This window comes from Lycorma delicatula, chromosome 2, assembly GCF_047948215.1.
Source record: "Lycorma delicatula isolate Av1 chromosome 2, ASM4794821v1, whole genome shotgun sequence".
Taxonomy (NCBI): domain Eukaryota; kingdom Metazoa; phylum Arthropoda; class Insecta; order Hemiptera; family Fulgoridae; genus Lycorma; species Lycorma delicatula.
This window is the reverse complement of record NC_134456.1, coordinates 163,595,241-163,621,373: the sequence shown is the minus strand read 5'-3', so window position 1 is coordinate 163,621,373 and position 26,133 is coordinate 163,595,241. Positions and strand designations below refer to the sequence as shown.

Below are 26,133 nucleotides of genomic sequence, written 5' to 3'. Positions count from 1 at the left end.
AAACGTGTATTGTTATTAGTCATTAAATTGTTCATTATATGTAAAATATATTATAATATTTTATGATATAAAGAGTGATTCAAAGAAACGGGAAATTTTAAAAATTAAATAACGTAAATGAAATTTTTTTTAATAAATGAATTTTATTTCATGTAATTGTACAAATGTTGCCATTTTAAGATACATATATTTTAGGTTATTTTTTAAAGATGACATCTTGCAGGTGACCTCATCTTCTACGTAAACACTCACAAGATCTCTTCGTTAAATTGTTCACGGTTTGATGTAACATCTCAACTGGAATTTCCGCAATTGCTTCTCGGATCTTTGCCTTCAGTTCTTCCGTTGTAGCAGGTCTACTGTGGAACACTTTGCTTTTAAGGTGACCCCACAAAAAGTAATAGCAAGCTGACAGATCAGGCGATCTGGGAGGCCAACTAATGTCACCATTTCGTGAAATGACACATTGTCCAAACAATCGGCGTACAGCTGCCATCGATATTCGTGCAGTATGTGACGTTGCTCCGTCTTGTTGAAACCAGGCTGTGTTAAGAATTGGTGGAAATCTCTTTGTTTTTCCACAACAAAGGTTTCAAGCATGGCTACGTAACGAGCCTACAGTGTCCAAAGACCGTTCATTTTCAAAACAATTAAGGGCCTATAACACCGTAAGATGACATAGCACACCACACGGTCACTTTCTGGCTGTGCAACAGACGCTGGTGTAGCTGCGTAGGATTTTCTTGTGCCCAGTATCTGAAATTTTGCTTGTTAACAAATCCACTGAGGTGGAAATGCGCTTCGTCTGACATCCACAGTTCGTGAACAAACTCTTCGTTATCATTTATCTTCTGAAGCATTACATTACAGAATTGTGCTCGCACAACTGCATCGTTCGGTGTCAGTTCCTGGACGATCTGCAACTTGTACGGATGGAATTGCAAGTCCTTCACTAACATTCTTCGAACACTTGAACTATGCAATTGTAAAGATGCTGAGAGACGACGGATTGACCGATGTGGACTTCGTGTGACAGCATCTTGTAAAGCTTGAACCACGGCCTTGGGGTTTCTTTTTCATTGCTGAACCAGTTTCCTCAAAATTAGATATCCATGTTATAATTGCATGTGCTGATGGAACACGTTCGTGCCGTCCCAGATTAAAATGACGGCGAAATTTTCTATGCGCTCCCTCCACACTGTCATTGTTTTTGTAAAACGCTTTGATAGCAAATGCACGTTGCGCACCACTCCAAGGATCCACAACTAAATGGCATGTTAGGTTAGAGAGGCTGGCGCCACTTATAAAGTGGTACCAATCGCCCACGGCTACCAACACAACTTTCAAAATTTCCCGTTTCTTTGAATCACTCTTCATATTTTGTCTTTATAAAAGTTTTGTTAATGTGAATCAAACAGTAAAAGATGTAACATAAAATGAGAAACTAAATAAGAATACATTAATTATAATACTCTTTAAACAAAAATATTGTACATGTACACAATTTTTAAACTCAACAATGTGAGATAAGTTACAATAATACAGTGTGATTTGTTTTAGTCATGTTACCCAATTTTAAATGTAATTTAACAAAGAGAAATTTAGGTGGAATAAAAAAAAATGTATTTGTTACAAAAGAGATTTAATAAAAAGCTATTACTTACATAATTGTTAAAGAATATGCTCAAAATGCCCACCCCTTGTGGTTATACACACACAAACTCTTATCAGCATATTAGCAGAAACCTTTTTAATAGTTGCATTGGAAATATTCGCGATTAAGTCTGTAATATTGACTTTAAGTTCATCAGTAGTGTGAGGATTGTTTTTGAAGGCCATGGAAAATCCATGGTTTCTCAAGACGTGTGGAATGTAGCGCCGTCTTGCTGAAACCAGCAATACCGTTCTTGAGGTTCCAGTTGGGACACAAACTGACACAATATTCCTGTATACTTCACCATTTATTGTCTGTTTGAAGAATATGTGTCCGACTATACGATGACGAGATATCGCACACCACACACCAATTTTTTCAGGTTGCAAAGATTTGTCTTGTAAAGCGTTAAGATTTTCAACCGCCCAAATTCGACAGTTTTGACTGTTCACATAACCATGAGATGGATCCATGCTTCATCACTAAAGAACACAGTGTTTAAAAATTCGATTCCGTTATCGTTTACGAGAGACCTAAACGGCAATATTGCAATCGCTTGTTTAAATCTGGAGGCTGAAACTCTTGGACTAATCGTACGCGATACGTATACAATTTCAATTTTTATTCTCTAAAACGTCATCTGTCGCAAACACTACCTGTCTCTCGAAATCGGTTTGCTAGCCTAGAAATTGAAATTTTTCTGGGAGAGGAACACCAAAAAATTTTATTTGAAACGATTCTTTTACAGTCGCGTACGATTTCGTAGCAAAATATTGTTCAAGAATGAAAACTCGTTGTTCTATGGTAAAAGACATTCTGTTCGTAACACGACCAGAAACGACACAAAAGTTTACACAGCTAAAGGAGAATCAACTCACACTGCCGTATCTATACCGGTTGAGTAGCGCTACTAACTTCGTGTCACAAAACAAATTAACCTTTCTTAGAAAAAAATTACTAGACATTAACAATTGGGTAACAGGACTAAAAAATCACTCTGTATAATATTTAAATAAGTGAAAATGTATGTAAATTAAATATATATTGATCACAGTAACAAGGACTTTATTTAAATATATTGATGATCTAGTGGCATAAGTTCTGAATAATAGAAGGTGCATTTAGGCAGTTATTCAAACCAATGTATACTCAGTTTTAGGAGTTTGAAGTCCTTCTGTGTACTTTTCAGCCAATCTATGGTCACTTTGTATTTTGATAATAAATTTGTCTAGTAATTCTGCTATCATTCATTCTATTTGGATGTCCAAAAAAAGCCATTCTTCATTATGTGAAGTACGTTTTCTGTCTTTGAGTATAATTCTTCATTCTTCCTTGGTCTGTTTAATTCTCCTTTTTTGGCATTTTCTATTGTATCCATGACCAAAGCAGTATCATCAACAAATGCCAGACAATCTATATAGATCTTGTTTTTTGGCTCGCTCCTAATTCTATCCCTTTGGTGTCTGATTTTTTCCATTTCTTTATTATCTTCTCCAAGGCGCAATTAAAAAGCAAAGGTGAAAGACCATCACCATACCTTACTCCTGAATTGATTCCAAATTCTGTAGAGAATGCACCGATAAATCTGACTTTGGATTTTGTGTCAGTGATAATATCTTTGATAATACTTGTCGTTTTATTGTCCAACCTCAATTCCAGAGGTGTCGATATTAGTGAGTTCCTATCATTGGAATCTTACGCTTTCTAAAAATCAATGAATGTTATTGTTGTATTCTTTTGATGTTTCTTCCCTATATCGATGACTGACTTCAAATCCCAAATTTGTTCTGCGCATGGTCTGGATCTCTAAAATCCTCTTTGATATTCACCCTTTATTTTCCATCATGCACGAAAAATAAACTAAAAAACTTATAACAAATTATTAAGGAATAATAATGTTAAGAGTAGTTTTTGTAATTTGTTACAAATTTGATATAGGTGTCGAATAATATGCTTGGTCTATTACCTGGGTTGGGTTTATATTATTCTAAATTATTGTTTGCTAGTTCATTCACATAAATAAAAATCCTTACTTCAATTATCATATAAATTATATTTATTATAATCTTGATCTTATAATTCACATATTAATTATAAATTTGTAACAAACACAAATGAGTCTTCGAAGGATGAGCAGAGAATGATCTATTCTAGCGCAAAGCCAGTTTTATAGCGTGGATGGAGCCGAGTGAGTCACCAGGAGTTGTGTGAGCCATACGGAGCCGAGTGAACGGTCAGGAGCTGTCCCAACAATAGGTACCAACCTGGATGGAATTTAGTCTGAATTTTTATATAATTTTATTTTATTAAAATTTGCTCTTTAAAAATTTTCTAACAGATTTTTACTATGACTTTCCTTACCTATGATAAGAAAGTTCAGATAACAGTTTACGCATAGGTCATAGTCACACTAGTAAAGCATAGATATAAACAATGTGAATTTTTGCAAGTTTATAGAGGATAATTTTTTTAAATATGTACCTTTATGAGTATAGTGCCTTTGTAGGATCTCCAAAGTATATTAAAAGACAAATTAGAAAGAATGTCAGGAAATTTAAGAGAAACAGTTTCTGCAAAGCAACACTTGTTAGTCTCATTAATATAAGTTTTTTCATATTATCTTTTATTTATAAATAACATGTTCCAACAGTGATTTAAACTTTTCTAACCTTTCCTAAATTCACCTGCCAGATCCTATATTGCTTTATACTAGAAAACTGTTGTGGTGTTGGTTAAGTAGACATATGGATGGCACCAACCACCCTAGTTCCCTCCAGATTGTGATGAACATGCCTTGCAGGTCACTTGACAACTCTTTATCTACTACCCTCTAGGTAACAAATCTGCACTATCCAATCTGAATCGGAAAAGAATTGCAAATTTCCTCAAATCTGTAATGACAATGTAATCTGAGGAAATTAACTTTCGAAGACAAAAAAAAGCAACTCATATTAATAAACTGTGTACAGTAATTATTCATTTAGAAAATTAATACTACCAAAACATGAGTAATGAGTAGTAAAACATGATATAATGAAAGATGGCCTTAAGTAACGGGGAAAAAATAAACTTAAATGGCACTAATACATTCAAATTAGAATTCTGCACTTTCATTTTATATATTACTTTTTCTCTCTCAAACCTTGTCTTCCACAATATGTGTAGACTACTATTGAACAGGTTTGTCTCTTTATGTAAGTAAGCGTTTCTCAACTTTCAGTATTTGTGACCCAATTTTCATCACCCCCCCCCACCACAGACAATAAAAATGCATCAATATACTTTGATGCTAAAGTTAAACTACGACCTTAATTAAAAACCTTGATATTATCAATAAATTTTAATATTTTTTTTTTGTCTTCAGTCATTTGACTGGTTTGATGCAGCTCTCCAAGATTCCCTATCTAGTGCTAGTCGTTTCATTTCAGTATACCCTCTACATCCCACATCCCTAACAATTTGTTTTACATATTCCAAACGTGGCCTGCCTACACAATTTTTTCCTTCTACCTGTCCTTCCAATATTAAAGCGACTATTAGTATGTGGTCTATAAGTCTGTCCCTTCTTTTAACTATATTTTTCCAAATGCTTCTTTCTTCATCTATTTGCCGCAATAACTCTTCATTTGTCACTTTATCCACCCATCTGATTTTTAACATTCTCCTACAGCACCACATTTCAAAAGCTTCTAAATTTTTCTTCTCAGATACTCCGATTGTCCAAGTTTCACTTCCATATAAAGCGACACTCCAAACATATTAATTTTTGATGTAAACAAATTATATTTCTTACTGAAGGCTTGTTTCGCTTGCTATTCGGCATCTTATATCGCTCCTGCTTCGTCCATCTTTAGTAATTCTACTTCCCAAATAACAAAATTCTTCCTCCTCCCAAATAATGAGTCCTTTTCTCTTCAATTCATCCTTTATACTTTTACAATATATAATCCTTAAGCTAATTTCAGTAGCCATCACTCAGTTTATGAAAAATATACAAAAATCCTTGTATGGAACTGTACTTCACATAGGTGGTATAGTTTTAACACAGGTACTCAGGTGTTATAGCACACAGTGTTTAATTACAATGTTACTAAAAGCCATGTACCATATTCTTGAATGTAATAAAGTAGAATTAGAATATCATCCTGCTTCCAGCTATTCTATTTGATTCATTTTTTAGGTTCTTACAGAAAACTTCAACAGTGGCCTTGAACTCATCGCAACAGCACTCTCATTACTTGCTATCTTAAATAATTTTATGAATGAAGCAAACACAGAGTGGAAAAATTGTATCAGAATGTGCACTGATGGAGCTCAATCAATGTTTGGAAGATTCCAAAGTATACAAGCACTTGCGAAACAAAAATTTTCAGTGTGTCTGGACCCATTGCATGATCCACAAAGAAGCTCTGGCTTCCAAAAAAATGAGTCCTGGTTTGAATATTGTCCTAATGACAGTTGTAACTATAATAGATTATATAAAAATGAGATCCTTAAACCAATAATTTTTTCTGCACTTTATAGACATGGGAGCAGTACATCCTGACCCTGTAGGGGAAGATACCTTCTATGTGGCAGTTACAGTCGCCACACCACCCCCTCCGTACCTAGCCTTTATGGGCTTTACCGAAGGTTATCTTCAGAACCCCAGCAAAAGGCATCTCTCAGCCCCTTGTCCTTGTTTCATTCAGGATGCCACCGATACGAATATCACATGTAATATTCCCATCCGTGCACCACTAGGAAATGAACTCATTAAAATAAAACACATTTATGTTGAGTCTTTAACAAGACTGAGTGACATGAAGGAATTGAAATTAAAAATGCAACTACTTCCCTAATAGGTTAGAAGTTGAATTCAACAGGCAACCATAAAAAAAAAAAAAATAATTCAACACAACATAAAAAAAATGAACTTAAAAATAAAATACTACAAAAACATCAAACCTCATAACACCAGAATAACAAAACCATGACACAGGAAAGACCAGGCGGAACCCTAAATTCCCTTGGCAATCCGTTTCCTTTCTAGGTACCTGATGAATTTGTCAACAATTACCCATTTGGCCCGGTTATTTCAATTCTCACGGAGATCTAATGTCCACCCAATAAATGGTGCAGTACATTCAGCGTTACAAGATAGTTATCACATGAGAAATTTTTGCAATGTGTTTATGAATTAAGAGATGAAATCGCATTTTTCTAGAAGAGGAAAACCAACCGGAAGCCAAGAACTTTCAAGATAGTTTATTTGTGTTGGATTTGAGCTACATGGTCGATGTATTCGAGAAATTAAATACCATGAATCTTCAACTCCAAGGAGCAAATACACATATGTTGGGTACAATTGAAAAGTTAATGCTTTTTATAGAAAATTGGAATTGTGGGGCACAAATTTAAAGAAAAAACCTAGAAATGTTTGATAACTTACAAAACTGAAGAGCATGTGAAAGTTGTTTTTTTAACCATTGAAAATCATTTAGTCGTGCAGCAAAGAATTTTAAAAAGTATTTTCTTTTTAAGTTGTACAAGAAAATTGTTTGAATAAAAGTTGTGTTTTTTTGAGATTAACAACTTTTCCAAAAGCAATACAGACGAAAAACAATTTTTTCCGGTGAAAAACACATTTTTTACAACTTCAGCGCCACCTAGTATTTCAGTTTCAAATTATACGGCTTAACTTCAGACATTAATTGTAGAGGAGAATGTCCTCTATATTTTTTGTTTGAAAAACTTTTCTCTAAAATGCATACATTCAGAGAAAAACGCATTTCAAAAACTTTTTGAGTTTTTCAAAAATCTATGGGAGGGGATGTTACAAATCTGGAGTTAAGCTTCCCTCATCACCCCTAACGCATGGACAAAAGATCAATCGGTAGGTAAGGATTTTCAAATACAGCCTATTTTGACGACAAATTGCCTGTACTAAGTATTATTTTTAACAGATGCTTCTAACTATTTGCAGCAAGTATCACAACCTTGTTTAAGAAAAGTAAATGTTTGACAAAGTTCTTGCTTACACTTAGCAGGTTTCTCTTACTGAAATTATGACTTGACTTTTCAAATGGATTGAAACTACATTTTACTTGGAAGCTGTAGAAGTTGATGGTTCCATGCTGGTTACTGTATTCTAGTCCAAGGCTGTGATGAATAAGTCATAAAACTCCAAACCTCTAGAGAAAAGCAAGCTGTTGACAAAGAGCGATTGAAAAAAAATTTTGTTTGCATCACTTTATAAATATGATCAATCCTCTTTGGGAGTACACCACTGAACCTTCTATTCCAAGAGATGATCCAAACAATATTACTTTACTTGTCTCAACAGGTTGAAACATGTAACGTTCTTTTGCTAGCACTAGTAGTGCATGTCATGATATGCTACTCTCCTGCCTCATCAAGTCACCCACTCAGGAAGACTGGAATGGGAGGGAGTTTTCATTGATGAATCTTGATTATCAATTGCCACATACAGGTAACAACTGGAATATTCTGCTGTACCTAATTACAAAATTATTTTTTAACATGAACCCATTATGAAATGTTTACCACATGTATAACACATTAGGAATCCAAAAATTATTATTTTTTTAAATTAAAAAAATACACTTGGGTATATTCAAGGACAAATAATGTTTTTGGCAACCTTGTACTATTAATATCACAAAACCTTGCCAAGTGAGATATATGAAAACCCACTTCAGGAGCGTTAAAATGACACCAACAAAATGCGCTTTCTACATCTTATAGGAGCTGTGAGAAATTTATTATTTTGTAATTACCCAAACCTTACTTTTTGGAATTTTTTTTTACTTTTTTATAGTGCTCCTACACAAAAACTGAGTGACTGAAAAAATATTTTTTTTCATTACTTCACGGGAAGGGCCAAACGTAAATTTTATTTGAATTACTGGACATGAATCTGAGATGTGCATTTATTTTCAATGATTTGATGTGGAATAACTCCTATATACTATATACTCATAATACAATATGATACACAGCTGAACTGTAAAAAAAAGTATTTCATCATGACAGGTGACATGTTGATAACAAGTACAAGTTTTTTTTTTACAAACATATGGCTCGGGTTGGTAAATAATTGAATTTTCCCGTGCCACCTTGAACAAGTAAATGAGTGCCCTTGAAAGGTTGACTACCACCTTCATGGGCATAAGTCATTTTATAGTTTATTCAATTGGCTTCATTGCTCATTTTTTCTAGTAAGCCTGGTGAAAGATTGACAACTGCATTATTTTCAGCAGTGACTTTTGATTGTCACATATTATCTGGTATGGGATCTTTTTTTAGCCCCCAGGACCACTGTTAAGCATTGCTTCAGAGGATGAGATGAAATGCCAATTTTTGTAGCATGTGAAAATGCTATACCTGACTGGGATTTGAACTTGGGACCTCTGGATGATAAGTCGAGATGCTACCACTCAGGCCATGGAGGATGACATCTGGTATGGGATCCAGCAGATAATATCAAATGAACAAATCTGAATTATTTATTCTCTTTGCAGGTACAGGCTGAAGTTCAGTTATAGTTATCAGTTTTAATATGATGAAGAGAAATGCTCTGTGTAGTGTTTTTCATGTATCACAAAGAGAATTTAACCTAGAACTTTCAGCATAGTCAGAAATTCTTTTTCTAATTGTAAACCTACGAGTATATAAAAATATGAAAAAACTGTAGATCTATACCAAAGACCACATTACTTTAAAAAATAATCTAAATAGATTCTCTGCCACTGGCTACAAATCATATTTTTTAATTTCATCTGATTGTAGCTTGACTCATCCAAATGTTTGTGCCATTAATTCTGGTCTTTATGATAAAATTATTATTTTTTCAATAGAAACTACTCTTAAATCATTTTCTTGCTCATCATAATCATCATGTATCAATGAATTTTAGTGATTATTTTTAATTCTTCTGATTAATTTCTAGAGTTGAAAATTCCTTACATACTTTGGAGTAATCTGAAAATAATTATACTTCATGTGAATTTATAAAAAAAATTCGTTTATTTCTAATAATGCATGGTAACATAATGTGACACATTATGCAAGTGGAATTTTTCAAATTCATATAAATCTGTTTTTATTATGTACTTTATTTAAATTTTTTAATTTATGTTTATTAATTATATTATATATTAAGGTTTCATACATTTTTCCTTTTTTCTACTAAATTAATTTAATTTTACTAAGTTAATTTATATATATACATACACATTTATAAAATCTTGACTGAACAGAACTTTTTCCTTTCTAATTTTATGAACTCAGGCTCAACAGGAAAGAAAAGGGGAAACAAATATAAGAAATAATGTACAAGATATGTTCAGACGAACTTTAAGCAATTGCACTGCTTGTTTTTTTCTTTCAAACTAATTAATCTCAATAATACAAGTTTTTTGTGTGTGTGTGTGTGTATAGGTTAACCCACATTACCATTACCTTCTTTCAAATAACTTTTCATTATTATTACTATTATTATGCAACCTTATTTTCTTTTCTATCACTTGAATTAAGAGATTGCTTCATACACATGTATGATTCCAAATATTGTACTGAATGTAAGATGCTAATGTCACAGATCATAAAAAATTACATCATTTCTTACAAAGTATACAGGGAAATAACAGTAATAAAAAAAATTATTTTTCATACTTTATTCTGGAAATGTGACGAATCATGGAGTGTACATAACTAATACTTAGATGAACAGAAACTTCTTTCCACTGTTTTCAAAGGCAATTAATCATTGCCTTTACATAAATAGATGTATGGTATAATGACTGTACATAAGATTTTATCATAAATAAATTACAATTGTGAGCACTACATATATGTACGTACATGTTAATCCTATTCGTCTTCACACAAAAACTCATTATTTAAAACTTAATTTACTTATAAAAAATACTTTCAACCTAAAATTACAGAATATTATAAATATATGAATCTTTTACTATTACTTTTTTTTATAATATTATAATCTAACAAATAGATTTAATTTACAATTAACTTTTATTAATCAAACACTCGTGCGCTTATAAAATATTCTCACTAGAATATCATTACAAACTTTTTTGATAATTACCATTAAAACATAAATAAAAATTATAGTCTGCATATTTACTTTTAAATATTTAAAACCTGACGTAAAACATAAATTGCCTAACTACAAAAAAATTAACTATTCTATTATACATTAAAATATCTTTCACAATAATCAAATCTAAACTTATAGATAAGCAATTCACTAGGAATAAATAAACCTGAGTGGAAAACTGAAAAACTGTAAACCACTCTATTGCAAATAAGACTACAATAATGCACAAACTGCATTTCCTAAAAAAAACATGTTCCTTTCTAATTAAAAATAATTTATAACAGCTAATGCTGGTCAAAAAATATGATTTCGTATATGAATATATATATTTATATCAAACATATATATATATATATATATATATGTATGTATGTATATATATAAGGTTTACCAGTTTAACTGGTACAAAAGTAATTTAATAACACCATCAGATCACAAATAAAATAAATTCACACAAACTATACATAGTGGAAAAAACTGCAGTAAAAAATGGAAAAATGTTTAAAATTACACAATGTTAACTCTGCAAAAGTAGACACCTAGAATAAATAAATAAATTGTTCTAAATTAATTATCAATATTAACCTAACAGTCCAAGAATACAAATAAAATTTCTCAAGGTTCATTTCCTATCTAAAAAAATTGGAAAGACTTATATGTACTTTTTTTTCTTTCACATAAAACTTCAAACAATATGTTAAGCTCCACACTCTACATACACGTCAGTATTGAACCTAATCTACAAAAAAAGCACAGAGTGAGTGAACACAGTTATAATAAAAAACTTAGCTAATAATAAAATTTGATATAAAAATATTTCATGCCTGGAGATTAATTTTTTTTAACACATTCTCTTGCATATGAGCGGTCTACTGGCTGTCGGATAAGAGTTTTCATCTGGTTAACAACAAAGATGAGTAAATTAACAAAATTCATTGAGGAATACAAAAGCTAAACTGTAAACCATATGATGGTCATAAACAGTGGGAGCTAATATTGATAAATAATGAATGTAACACAAAAAATTAACTTTTAATTAATTCAGTTTTATTTAATTAGTAACAAACATTTAAATGCTCACATAAATAGTCAAAACTTAGGTATATATAACCAGACTTCAGAAATTTTACAAATGTCATTTCTAGTTACGGAAATATAATAATCAAATCAATAAATTTAGATTCTAAGCCACAAGACATGTAGCCACAAATTCTAGCCAGTAAAACAGGAAAGAATGTGTTAACACAATGACTCACAGACTCAAATAAATATCAATGGAAGTATTACAATTTTTTTTTTTATTAAAATATCACGCTACTTACAAAAACAACATAGTACATAATAAATTTAATAACAAAAGATTAAAAAAGAAATGATATTCTACAACATAAAGACTAAACAATACAGGAACAAATTACTTTATAAAAATGTGACTTTTAAATGAACTGCATTATCACAATACTGTTAATATTACACCTTTTCTTTAAGTACCTTTATAGAACTAATTAATTTTATATTAAAATATAAAGTTTTTCTTTTGAACAAAAAAAGTTTCTACCAGAATAACACTTGTTTTAAAGCATTTTTCATGTTTCACTGTACACTCAATACAACTTATGAACTCACTCTGTGCTAAAAATATGCATAATTAAAAAACATAATCTGGACCAGCCATATCGATAGCCCATCGGAACTTGTCTCTTTGAGTCTTATTGTAGATCTTTTCAATTGGAACACCAAATTTTTTGCACCTAAAAACAAATCATTTTTAAATTAGTTTCTCTAAATACATATTATGGAGAGAAAAAGACAGAGAAATCATATATAGTAACAAGAAAGCAGCAATATTCTTTCTCGGAAAACATTTTCAAATCACTTATAACCAGATTTTCAATTACTATTTAGAAAATTTTTAAATTTAGAAATACTCATTAAAAATTTTTAGTAACTAATATTTTATTATAAAATTATTAATAATTCCCCATTTCCAGCAATCAGTCACTTCCTGTAACATGCAACAATCAGCCACATACACAGCAAGATAACAAACTGCCATGTATCTTGGCAGAAAATATTTTGAAGATTAATGAAACTGGAATAATCACCAAAAAATCATCACACAACTATCATAATAAAACTGCATAAATGAAATTACACTAAAAAAGTGTGTGTGTGTCTCAACCCCATCCTAGTGCATTCAACATAAAATCAACTTATAATCTTGAAACAATTGTGCCATATTACTCTAACTTGTTTGTGTAAAGATTTTGACCACTACAAGTTTAGTGTGAGCTTGAAAGATGAGCATACTAAATTTCCTCCCATAAATAGAGTTGTCATGACACCTGAAGAAGAGATCAATATCTTTCAATCCTGGACAACAGCAGATTGACCGGGGACATTCTGTCACTTCCTCCTTAAGTATCAATGAGGAAGACCCTGGCCTCTTAGTCAGTACTGAGTACAACCTCTTTATATATCTTTCTTTGATCCTACTAAGCTTGGGTTCAACCTTGATGACAGAACTGGACTGCTCAGAAGTATTATATCATTATCTCTTAAGCACTTGTGGTGGTTGGTAGAGGATCTCCTCCTTATGCCCATGATGATGAGGGCAGTCTAGACTTAACTAGTGAAAATGATTGCTGGTCATCAACAATGCAATGTCTTTGATATGACCTTATGGTAGAAGGGGATAAATATATTCTGTTACACATCTGGCCCCAACACACCTACTGACATCCTTTGACAGACTGTCCTTATGTTTGTCAAGAGATCATTTGGATCTTCCAACTGAATAATAATGGCAAATAACTTTTAGATCTTGTGGAGTGCAAGTTAATTATAACCTTGGGTAGAGCTGCCTTGTGACTGTTTTAAGTCTGAGAAGGATACAGGCAATCTGAACTCGTGGAGAGCAATAGACAGGAGTAAAGATGCTGAAGTTGTTAGGATGGAGTAGATACATTACGGATTCAACAGCTTTCTAGATTTTTTTGGCGAAAAATGCTTTTGAATTATCATCACCCGGGTTAAAATAATAAGAGGCTTCTTCTATGTTATTAAAATATTAGCAAAATATGGTTAGATAATAACAGAAAAAAAATTTAAACAATAAAAGAAACACAACAATTAGGATAATAAATGAAACGTGAATAACAAAATAATCAGTACATAAAAAAATAATAAAAGCAAAATAATCAGCTTACATATAGGCACTGTGGAATTGCAGCATCCCCTATTTTCACTTGATATTATCGATAACATTTAATATAATGAGTCCTTTTTTCTTTTAATTATTTCTTTATACTTATACAATATATAATCCTTAACCTTAATGTCAGTAGCCATCCCCCAGTTTATGAAAAAGATACAAAACTCCTTATACAGAACTGTTTGCTTCATAGTTCCAGCAGCATGGTGCTTGGCTGTTGTGCGCATGTGCACATAGGAAGCTGCACACAGAGGCTGCGAGGGAGAGACAGAGAGCACTGTCACTCCTGCAGTGCCGACCCTGGCATGCTGGTGGAAGGTAGTTTTTTTTTTTTACTCCGTGTGTGTATGGAACGTTCCTTGTTCATTCCCTTTTCTAGTTTAGTCGGTGGAAGGAATATGAAAGTGGTTTAGTTGTTTTTTCAGTAGCAATCAGAAGATGGGAGAAAGCAAGGACTTTGATTGCCAAATCTGTCCAAGAACATACTGGAAGGGTAATTACCAAAAACTAATTATGTATTTGTTTCTGTGTACATAGAAATTTAAATTAAGTACCATTGGGATACAGTGTTTTTAAGCAGACATTTTACTAAGTTATTAACTAATTATACTAAAAAATATTATCTGTATTGACATTTTATTATTTATTCAGTTAAACCATGTACCATATTCTTGAATGTGATAATGTAGAATTAGATTATTATCCTGCTTCCAGCTATTCTATTTGACTCATTTTTTTTTTTATTCTTTTATTTTACAAAAAACTTTAACCGTGGCCTTGAAAAAAAAGGCCCACTAATTTTAGCTACAAGCCAACACTGAAAACAATATCAAAATTTTGACGGGTTAAATCTAATTAAGTATATAGTCTAATACATTCTTGTCGTTTCCTAGGACGTGCCATATGTCTGTTGGCAATTTAAATTTTCGAAGTAAGGCTGCATAGCATATGCAGTCCACAAGGATGTGGTGCACAGTTAAGCAGCACTTGCATTGGACGCATAGTGGTGCACTCACTGCTGACATCAGGTGTCCTTGAGTAGCTTTGGTATGTCCTAATCGCAATCGACAAAGGACCACTTCTTCTCAGTGAATTTTCTTGCATGAGGAGTCCCATGGTAACACTGTGTCTTTTATGTGTTGGAGTTTATTATCCACTGCAGCAGTCCAGTCACCTAGCCACCATCTTTGAAGTGTATGTTTAATGGAATTGATGAAATTGGTAGTTGTAACTTGAGTGGAGAAAGATGGATGGAATACAAATAAAAATATTCATGAAGTTGGTGAATTACTGATAATTCAATGAGAGCTTTTGTGGTTGTCTCGTTCAATAATTAAATATATGAATGGTAAAGATTGACACCCCTGACAGAAAGATATCAGCTGTTTGAAGAGAATATTCAATTGTTACATCTTTTGTTTATTTCAAAATGTTGGATCTGCTTGAAACATGTAATGTGGAAAAACTATGTAATGCTGTGATAAAAGTTTTATTCTCCTAGAGTAAAACAAGTGAAAATCGCTTGTGGATTTTAAAACAGTGTATAAGTGAAATAACTGCGCAAACCTTTACAAATGTAAGTTTTAAAAAATATATAGTTTTAAATAGAGTAGAATAATTGTCAACAATTTTTTTTTGTAGTGAAAAACTGGTGGAAGTTTTGATTGATGGTTTGAAAAATTATATTATCTTATTCAAAAGAGAGATGAATAAAAATTGGGAAGTAAAGGAAATACCAATTGGATACTGAATGATTTCCATTATCCCATGGATAATCTAATGGGCACTAGACCTATCCATTCCATTATCAACGAATGGTTTTTGGCATAATGTAATGGTTCTTTAAATCACATAATAATTTCTAATGAAACTTTGATTTATCAATTGGACTGAAATCCAAACAATAGAGAATAGAATGGAAATACCAGAGTTTGCCTGCCAGGAAAAAATTCAAAACCTACTTGTCAGCCAATAAAGTAATACTAAGAGTCTTTAGTTTTTATAAAGGTTCAATAATACTAATTGGGTTTGATTCTATATCTAAGTCTTTTAAAACCCAACAGATAGCTAATATAATAATAACTGAATTCGATAAATTAATACATTCCTAAAGAGCAACTAAAAACCCTGTCATCAGACATGACTGTTTTAAAACAAGTTTCCTTTATTCAAAATCCTAAGTTGGTCAATGGACTTAACTTTGTACTATAACAATTCTTTTACTATACTGTACTTCTATTTCATAACCTCCTAATGCCCTTAATTTTAACCTATCATAGTTTACTAATCCTAATGACTGGTCTCTTCCTGCTTACTTCCCAACACAAAGTTTTCAATCATTCTTTCTTTAGATTTTTTTATACTTCATCATGAAATATGTAATAAATGAAAAATTTGTTTTATTATATGCGATTAATTAAATATCTATTTTTGTCAGACTTTAAGTACTTTGTGTAGTATTGCATACTGCTTTCAATATTTTTCTCTCTCTCCTTCTTCCTTTTTTTTATCATTATCTAATATATACAAACTGGAATGATCAAGAGCATTATTCTCTTCTTTTTTTCTATTCTAAATTAATTTACATATCTGCACAAATTACTTTGTAAATTCAAAATAAGGTTGAATTACACATGAATTTAATTAAGTAACAATATATTTTATTTAGTTAATGTACAAAAAATTTTACAAATTTGTGTGTGTTAGCACAAAATATGTTGACTAATAGTGCAATATGATATAAGATGATTTAGTATTTATTCAGTTAACATTGCTAGTTTGGTTACTTTCTACTGTTCAATATATATGTATATTCATTTGCATATGATATTTAATTTTAAGTCACTTTTTTTAAATAAAATAATTTCAATGATGTTGCACATTCTTAACATAAGATTTTTTTTTCATAAAAAAATAAATAAAGATTCACTATTTTTTATTAGTGTAATGTTTTTTCTTCACTTAATTGCATTAGCTCATTAAAGGATTTTCTGCTAGACTCATTTTTATCTGGTGGAATTGTTATACTGATATGTAATAGTACATTTGGATCAATGAAAAAGGTAGCACAAAAGTATTTTATTTGTCACTTTTCATAGTCAGTCTGGCTAGCACTTATAAAAGTTTTTTTTTGTTTCCCAATCCTTAAACACCAGTGTGTTGATATAAAATATTATTTAGTTTGCCAAAAAATATAATAAAGTAATGTGGAAACTAATTAAATATAATGAAAGTTAGTAAAATATAAACATTTAACTAAGTTTTTTTGTGAACTCTCTAACTACCAAGTAAACAACCAAGAAAAAAAGAGACCTGAATGTGATCTATCTTGAAGGATTAATATTTATGAAAAAGAATGATCTGATTTCAAAATCACACACCTGTGCAACCATATTTTTTCAATGAATGATATATGCACCATTTGAAAGTGCATATCCTAGGAGATTTAAATTCCAGCCGCCAGATTGCAATACTAGCCGCTAAAAAATATGCTAACCTCAGTCGTAATGAATGATTATTGGATTTATGCAACAGAAGGTGTTCTGTGTTCTATAATTTAGCAAGAAAGAATTAACGGTTCAGCATGTGTTTCAGGATTGCACCATCAGCTAAGAATATTCGCTGGTATAAATAATTTTTAAGAATCAGGATATTTATGTAATGGGAAGAGTTTGGATTCATTCCCTTATGCTTGGTTGGAGCAACCATGCACTTCAGCAGACAATGCACAATGAATTCAGGAAGATTTTCAGCGAAGCCCACTCATCATGCTAGCTGAGAACTTGCGATCTCTAATATGACATTTTGAAATATGTTAAGACAACACATGCATTGCAGGCCATACTCATTACAACTTGTATAAACTCGTATAACTTGTATAACAAAGACTTGTATAAAAGAAAACAAAGACTTTTGCGATATGCTCTTAGTTGATATAGAAGATTATAAGTTATTACTGTGGTTAAGTTTTAGTGATGAAGCAATACATCATTTAAGAGGTAAAGTTTCATGGCATTATAAATGGGGACTTGAGAATTAGCACAAGACTGTACAGCAGGAGTGAAATTCACTAAAGTTAAATGTTTTTTGTGTGCTTTTATTTACAAAAATGTATGGCTCTTCCTTTTTTGAAATAAACACAGTAACAGGGCAACTGTATCTTGAGATGCTGCAGATATGGCTTTTTCACAACTAAATGAAGACTGAAGCATCAATTTTTTAGCAAGCTGGGGCCCAACCAAGTTTATCACTTTCTAAATGAAACATAGATGCTGAGTCTATGTTTCAGCGCTGTTTCCAGCGCTGAGCTGGATATTATGTACAGGTGCCCAAGACTTGGCATTACACTCTTGGCCCTCCAGATCGTCACACCTTCAGATTTTTTTCTTGTGGGGATTTGTGAAACAATGTGTTTATCTGCCATGATTGCTGCTAACTTGAATGAGCTGAAAACTAGGATCACAGCTACAATAACTTCTGTAACAAGAGACTGTCAGCAATGTGTTGTGGAAGAATTCAGTTATTGTCTTGTTATTATCTATATTGATGGGTATGTGAAATTGATGTGTGAAATTTTAAACATATTTGAATAGTACATAATTTGTCTTGAAATTGTAATACATTTTTATTATGAAATATATTTTTGAAATCATGCGATTCTTTTTAACACGTACTGTATTTTGAATAAGTGACAGATTTCAAATAATTTTATTACAAGGAAGACCACCTCAGATATTAAATATCACATGTACCAAACAGCAAGATCTAAAATAAATACAATAATAACTATTTATTAATCACATATATGTTTAAAAAAAAGTAACACCTACCATGCAACAGATATTCTAGGATCCAGATAATTTAACTTTGATGTTCCAAGAGCAATAGTCTTATTTTCTTCCCTATCAGTTTCCTGGACTTCTAACTTGGTCAATTGCTCACGTAACCGCTCTAATTGTTTCTTTACTTTATCAACAGCCCTGTACAATAAAATTTACAATCATGTAAACAATTACAAATATTACATTTTGTGTGTGTATAATTTTAATTTTTCTACAAATACATAATAGTATTACTCATGTTATTATCATGTTTATTTGAGCACCAAATATTCTATTTTTGATTAAAAATATAAAAGGTTACCAGTAGAATGCAGACTAATAAAATTATACATTTAATGGTTAGTGTGGGAATTATGGACAGGATGAGGAATCAAAGAGCAAATATAATAAAAGTCAAATCATTACAAGATAAAAACAGAAATAAAGGATGAAATATTACAAGGAAGAGAATGAAAAGAGGATGACACAGTATTATGATTATTTTAGAGGGTGAACAATCATATCGTTTATTATTGCCCAATAAAGTCACACTGACTGTATGAGATGGAAGTGCTAGGAAGGAGGCAAAGAGATATGTGGTTGAAGTGATTTTTTTTTTAATAAAAGTTGCAGAACCTTCTACAAATTCAGATTGCCTTGGCAACCTTGATTGTTTCATGATTCTGTGCAGAGGAAATGACAAAAGATTTGAAAATTAACTAACCTTTAAAAAAAAAAATTATATAACACACACACACACATATATATATATATGTAGGCCCAATCTCTACACAATATTTTTGATAGTATAATTCTCCAATAAAAAATAATTAATTCCTTTTTACACAAACTGAAAATGGACACTACATGTTTCTACAGGATAATTAATATGAAACAAGTTTAAGTGAGCATTTATTAACATTGTTACCAGTTGATATTACAGCGATTTCATAACTCTTCAACATACAGCCAGTTAAAAAAAAAACAAATTTTAATTAAAACTGAATGAAACTGTTTTTTAATTAATGATACTTATTCAGGAACTGATTAGCCAGACACCAAACAAGATCAACTATTAAATTTTCACTGACTTTACCAGAAAACTTTTAGACAATTTAATAGGGGGAGGGAAAGCAAGAATTTGATTTCACAACTGATCTCTATAAAATAAAGAATGTTGTTTTTTACTTCCTTGTATGAAGTAAAGGAAGTATTGTGATTATGAAAAATATTGGGTTTTCAGATTTCAGCAGAAATATCCATCAGACCAGTTTCGGCATGATGTCTGTATGTATGTACAAATACATCTCGCATAACTAAAAATTAGGTTAGCTGCAGAATGTTGAAATTTTGGTTTAGAACAGTTGTAACATCTAATTGTGCACCTCCCCTTTTCAATGCAATCGACTAGACCATAAATATCCAAAAAAAGCCCAAAATCCCCAAAAAATTGGATTTTGGACTTTTCTTAACTGCAGTAATAAGCAAAGCTTTCCAATGAGCGCTTTTCAATTATATATCATAAGTGGTACTTATTTTCACTGGTTCCAGAGTTATAGCTAAATAGAATTTTAATTAATGAAACATTTGGATCTTAGATGAGGAAGTCACATCATTCAAATCAAACTTATCTCCTTTTTTTTTAACTTTAATATATTGATTTATTAATTAACCTCAGATTGTAAAAAAATTTTTACAATAAATAATAATTCAATAATAAAATAATAAAAAAAAATATCAGAAGTTATTAATGAAATAAAATTTCATGTACTTTTCTTTTTAAAAAAATGTGTATATATAATTTAATAGGCATACAAGGAAGTCATGTAGTGTCCACATCAGATTTATAATAATCATTTTTTGTAAAATAATTTTTTTTTTCTTACATTTTCCCTTTAGCAGAACCATTCTTCGCTTCACGTTTAACATCTTTGTAATGACGTTCCATTTCTTTAATTTGATCTCTTTTGGCAGAAATTTTCTCTTTCAACTTCCCCATTGACGTTTCATGTGACTTTGGTATTGATCTTTGATGGTTACATAGAATTGCTACAGCACGATTAGCTCTATTGTATGCCAAGATCTGTAACAAAAAAATACATAATTTGGAACATAGAAATAAAATCTTAATACTTCACCTAATGTCCAGGGTCGCAAATATACATTAAGTGGTATATGGTGTATCATAGAATGATATAGCATAGTTTATATAAAAATAATTAAAAATACCAAAATGATAAAAAATGTGAAAAAAGGATCATATAATATGCAGACAGGGTATAAAAATAAAAATTATTATTCTATAAATTCTGACCAAAAAAAGTTTCTGAAAAGTTGGTATAACTTGTAATATGTAGAACACCGCAATTACAAAAACAGTTTTAAAAGAGTTAACAAGCTATTGGGCAGGCAGCAGGTTTACTGTTCCTTTGTAGTCTGGAAGTCTTCTATTACTGAAGGGTTTAGAGCAGAGATCCTCACCCTGGGTTTCTTCAAGAGCCAACCTGACCAGGTTTCCACCAGCCAGGTTTCTGTAAGGGGAGCATGTGCAATACAAATAATTGAGGATTTTAAAAAGGTCATGTTTGGTGTTTTATAACTTTAAAAAAGTTTCTTTTTCTATGATATATATATATGAGGTGTGATCAAAAAATACGGTGAATAATTTTTTATTAGAAAAAGTAATAAGGTTACATAGAATTCGATTTAATCTCCTTCAAAGTACTGTTCTTGGCTAGCAATGCACTTATCCCAACGTTGACTCCATGATTGGAGGCATTTTTGGAAGGCATCTTTCGGAAGGGCTTTCAGCTGCTCGGTCATGGCCCTCTCAATGTCAGCAATGGTGTTAAAACATTTTCCTTTAAGCACAGTTTTAATTTTTGGGAAGAGCCAAAAGTCGCATGGTGCTAAATCCGGTGAGTATGGCGGATGTGGACAGACAGGAACACTTTTTTTTGGCCAAAAACTCGCGAATGAGAAGCGAGGTGTGACACGGCGCATTGTCGTGGTGAAGAAGGAAGCCATTGGTCCATTTTCTGGTCGCTCTCTTTGTACGTAGTTTCGCAAATGTTGCAGTACACCCTTTTTTTTTTCTTTTCCTGTTTAGCCTCCGGTAACTACCGTTCAGATAATACTTCAGAGGATGAATGAGGATGATATGTATGAGTGTAAATGAAGTGTAGTCTTGTACAGTCTCAGTTCGACCATTTCTGAGATGTGTGGTTAATTGAAACCCAACCACCAAAGAACACCGGTATCCACGATCTAGTATTCAAGTCCGTGTAAAAATAACTGGCTTTACTAGGACTTGAACGCTGGAACCCTCGACTTCCAAATCAGCTGATTTGGGAAGACGCGTTCACCACTAGACCAATCCGGTGGCTCGCAGTACAGGCTTATAAAATTTGAAGTTTACAGTTATTCCCCTTGGAATGAACTCTGATCGCACTATGCCCTCACTAGCGAAAAAAAACAACGAGCATGACCTTGATGTTGGATTTTGACTGACGTGCTTTTTTAGGGCGAGGAGATGAACTGTTCCATTGGGAACTCTGCATTTCGGTCTCAGGGTCATAGCCATAGACCCAAATTTCATCTCTAGTTACAATTTTGGCCATGAAGTCCGGATCTGCATGAAGACGACCCTTAAACTCCGTGCAAATTTACACACGATTTTCCTTCTGTTCATCACTCAAAAGTCTGGGAACAAATTTTGCACTCACTCGTCTCATTTGGAATTCATTAGTTAAAATGCTTTGAACGGATCCGTACGAGATGTTCCGATAGCTCTCGGATAGTCATTCGCCTATTTGAACAAACCATTGTTTCCACTTTTTGCACATTTTCAAGTTTTTGAGGTTACTGGACGTCCCACACGCTGCTCGTCTGCAACAGACTCATTTCAGTTTTTAAATCGGTCATACCACTTGTACACAGTCTTCAAAGTTACCACATTATTGTCGTACACCGATTCTAACATTTCGTGAGCTTCTTTAGCACTCTTTTGCAACTTAAAACAAAACTTAATGTTAATGCGTTGTTCAAAATCCATGTTGTGAGACAGACACGATAAACACAACCTCACTCTAGCAGCTCTGGCAGCTGACTGGCAAGCTCGAACGTGTTACAACTTGTCCCTGCCTGTCTCAGTTGATCACACTATTGGACGAATTACAGCATATAGATGTAGCGTCGGCAGTTGCCGCTATAAAAATTCATTCACCGTATTTTTTTTATCACACTTCGTGTATAGCTATATATATATATATATATATATACAAACACAAGTTCATTTTTTTACACATTTGATTTATTTGCATAAAAGAAATTTTCAATTAATTTTATTTTCAGTAATTTGATGCCCCAATATAGAATTAAAATCAAATTTTTTAAAAATTATTTTATTTACGAGACATTTTGTCAGGAAAGCTAACTCTTAATACAACTCAAGCAATTCAAAGGATGGGAATATTTATTACTTTTTTTTTTGTCTTCAGTCATTTGACTGGTTTGATGCAGCTCTCCAAGATTCCTTATCTAGTGCTAGTCTTTTCATTTCAGTATACCCTCTACATCCTACATCCCTAACAATTTGTTTTACATATTCCAAACGTGGCCTGCCTACACAATTTTTTCCTTCTACCTGTCCTTCCAATATTAAAGCGACTATTCCAGGATGCCTTAGTATGTGGCCTATAAGTCTGCCTCTTCTTTTAACTATATTTTTCCAAATGCTTCTTTCTTCATCTATTTGTCGCAATACCTCTTCATTTGTCACTTTATCCACCCATCTGATTTTTAACATTCTCCTATAGCACCACATTTCAAAAGCTTCTAATCTTTTCTTCTCAGATACTCCGATTGTCCAAGTTTCACTTCCATATAAAGCGACACTCCAAACATATACTTTCAAAAATCTTTTCCTGACATTTAAATTAATTTTTGATGTAAACAAATTATATTTCTTACTGAAGGCTCGTTTCGCTTATGCTATTCGGCATTTTATATCGTTCCTGCTTCGTCCATCTTTAGTAATCCTACTTCCCAAATAACAAAATTCTTCTACCTCCTTAATCTTTTCTCCTCCTATTTTCACATTCAGTGGTCCATCTTTGTTATTTCTACTACATTTCATTACTTTTGTTTTCTTCTTGTTTATTTTCATGCGATAGTTCTTGCGTAGGACTTCATCTATGCCGTTCATTGTTTCTTCTAAATCCTTTTTATTCTCGGCTAGAATTACTATATCATCAGCAAATCGTAGCATCTTTATCTTTTCACCTCATTATTACAACAAAAACATTTAATAAAGGACTTATTCTTGACTCTTTTGATGTTGACGGCCAAAATCTTTCACAGTTTTGTAATATTGCATCATTACCATGCTCTGAAGCAAATGCAATTCTTAAATTCTAGATCTTTATTTTTTATGAATTTCAACTAGCTGAATGATGATTCACAAACATATGTGGATGCAAAGATACATAGTATTTTCCGTGCACAATCAATTAAGTTAGAATATCTGTCTTTTTCAATTTTAAGACCAAAAATCAGGTAAAGCTTTTTCTTTGACATTCTCATCTTAAACATTTTTCACTTCTGTACCTTGCTGAAAATCAATGAATTCATTTTTCAAATGCCTTGCTTCAAATTCAAATATGGAAAGTTCAGCAACGTTTGCTATGCTATTATTGCCCATGGATTTTTACCAATCAAAATGAGTCATGATACTTTTGAAATCACTAATCCGGCAGACATTTCTTCCTTAAAATCTGACGACGGCTTCACTAAGGGAAACGGTTCTTTCTTTTCATCTGAATTTTTATCAAAAACTGTTTTAAGGAGGAGATACTAGAGAAATCATTCTACGAGAATTGTTTTCAATATTTATATTAAATTTTTCTTTCTGTGAAAACACGATGCTCATCATTTTGGTAATTTATCTTGTAGTCTGCTTGCAATCTAGTAAAGCAGATTTTACAATTCCCATTATATGAGCAAGGAATGCAACTTTTAGCCACCAATTAAATTCATAGGCTTCAGAAAGTTCTCTATTTCTTTCAGGCAGAAATATAGTGTTTCATGTCAAAGATTAAAAAACCTTTCTAAAACATTTCCCTTACTTAACCACCTCGCCTTTGTATTGTAAATCACATCACCATACTTAGATATAGATCACTTCAAAAACCCTTATCCCTTAAATTATGTGATTTAGTTCATTCTATCTAATAACATTTACAATTCTGACAACTGTTTTCATCACTAATTTGAAATTATTTCCATATTTAATTGCAATTGTCTTTGTGAATAATAATGCAGTGAAAACTTAGTAAGTTATCATTTTTATATAGTTTTTCAACAAATTCACAAAGCCTACAAGTTGTCCAGTCATTGATGGGTAACCATCTCTACACACAAAAAAAAAGCTTCTTTAAATCAATGCTGTGATCACTAAAAAACACAACAATTGCCTCAATATAATCAACATCGCATATTTGTCCAGTCATGGGAACCATGAATAAAAATTCTTCTTTAATAGTATCATTTCTTGTTAAAGACCTCACAAATAGGAGCAGCTGTGAAATAGATGTTACATCTGTTGATGAATCAATTGCAAGACTAATAAACACTTATTTTTACTTATTTTGCTGTAACTAATAAATAAGACTGAGGAAAATATTTGCAGCTGTACTTTTGATTGTTTCTTACAAACAGATGAGATAGTAGAAGTTTTGCAACTTTATCAATTATTTGTTTACTATCTGGAAAATTTGAAATTATGCCTTGCATGTAATACTGTGACAATACATTCTTTTACAACTTCTGCACCAAAACATGGCTTTATTTTTTGTGCTAGAATTTCAGTTACAAGATAAGGTGCTTTGCTTTAGTGGTAAGCTTATCTTTGTTCATTGCTGTAAAAAGTGTATTCTGTTCACAAGAAACAGACTTTTTTAAAGTTTTCCTTTCTGAATTTAGATTTTTTGGGATATTTCTCTTCAAATTCTGAATGGACTTTCAAATGATGTCTATGCAAATTATGTTTATTTCCCATAACCATTTCACGATATATTAAGTATAAAGCACATCCTTCTTTTTTTATCTTTTGTGATAAAAAATAATGTTCTCCCTCATCTTGAAAGCTACAATTTTCTACATTTGTCTTTCAAAAAACTCCTACCATGCCTCAGTTCCAATTATAAAGAGCTTTTAAAATATAGATAAAAGAACCATGGTATACAGGTATAATAATTAATTTAAAAATAACTGTAAAAAATGCACTTCACAATGAACTGATCGCAATTAATAATACGCATTACTG

At 31.9% G+C, this 26,133-nt stretch overlaps 1 protein-coding gene across 3 annotated transcripts in view; it reads right to left on the bottom strand.

The window, feature by feature from the left end:
• Nucleotides 1-10,317: 10,317 nt before the first annotated feature.
• Top1 (DNA topoisomerase 1) overlaps nt 10,318-26,133 on the bottom strand; it is a 118,844-nt gene continuing 103,028 nt past the window's right edge. For all 3 annotated transcript variants that reach the window (XM_075356620.1, XM_075356621.1, XM_075356622.1), the window contains 3 exons: nt 20,696-20,892; nt 18,819-18,968; nt 10,318-12,526 (listed from right to left, as the gene is read on the bottom strand). In XM_075356620.1, the coding sequence (XP_075212735.1) occupies nt 12,424-12,526; nt 18,819-18,968; nt 20,696-20,892 (450 nt within the window). In that variant the 3' untranslated portion in view covers nt 10,318-12,423. The remainder of the gene's footprint in view (nt 12,527-18,818; nt 18,969-20,695; nt 20,893-26,133) is intronic.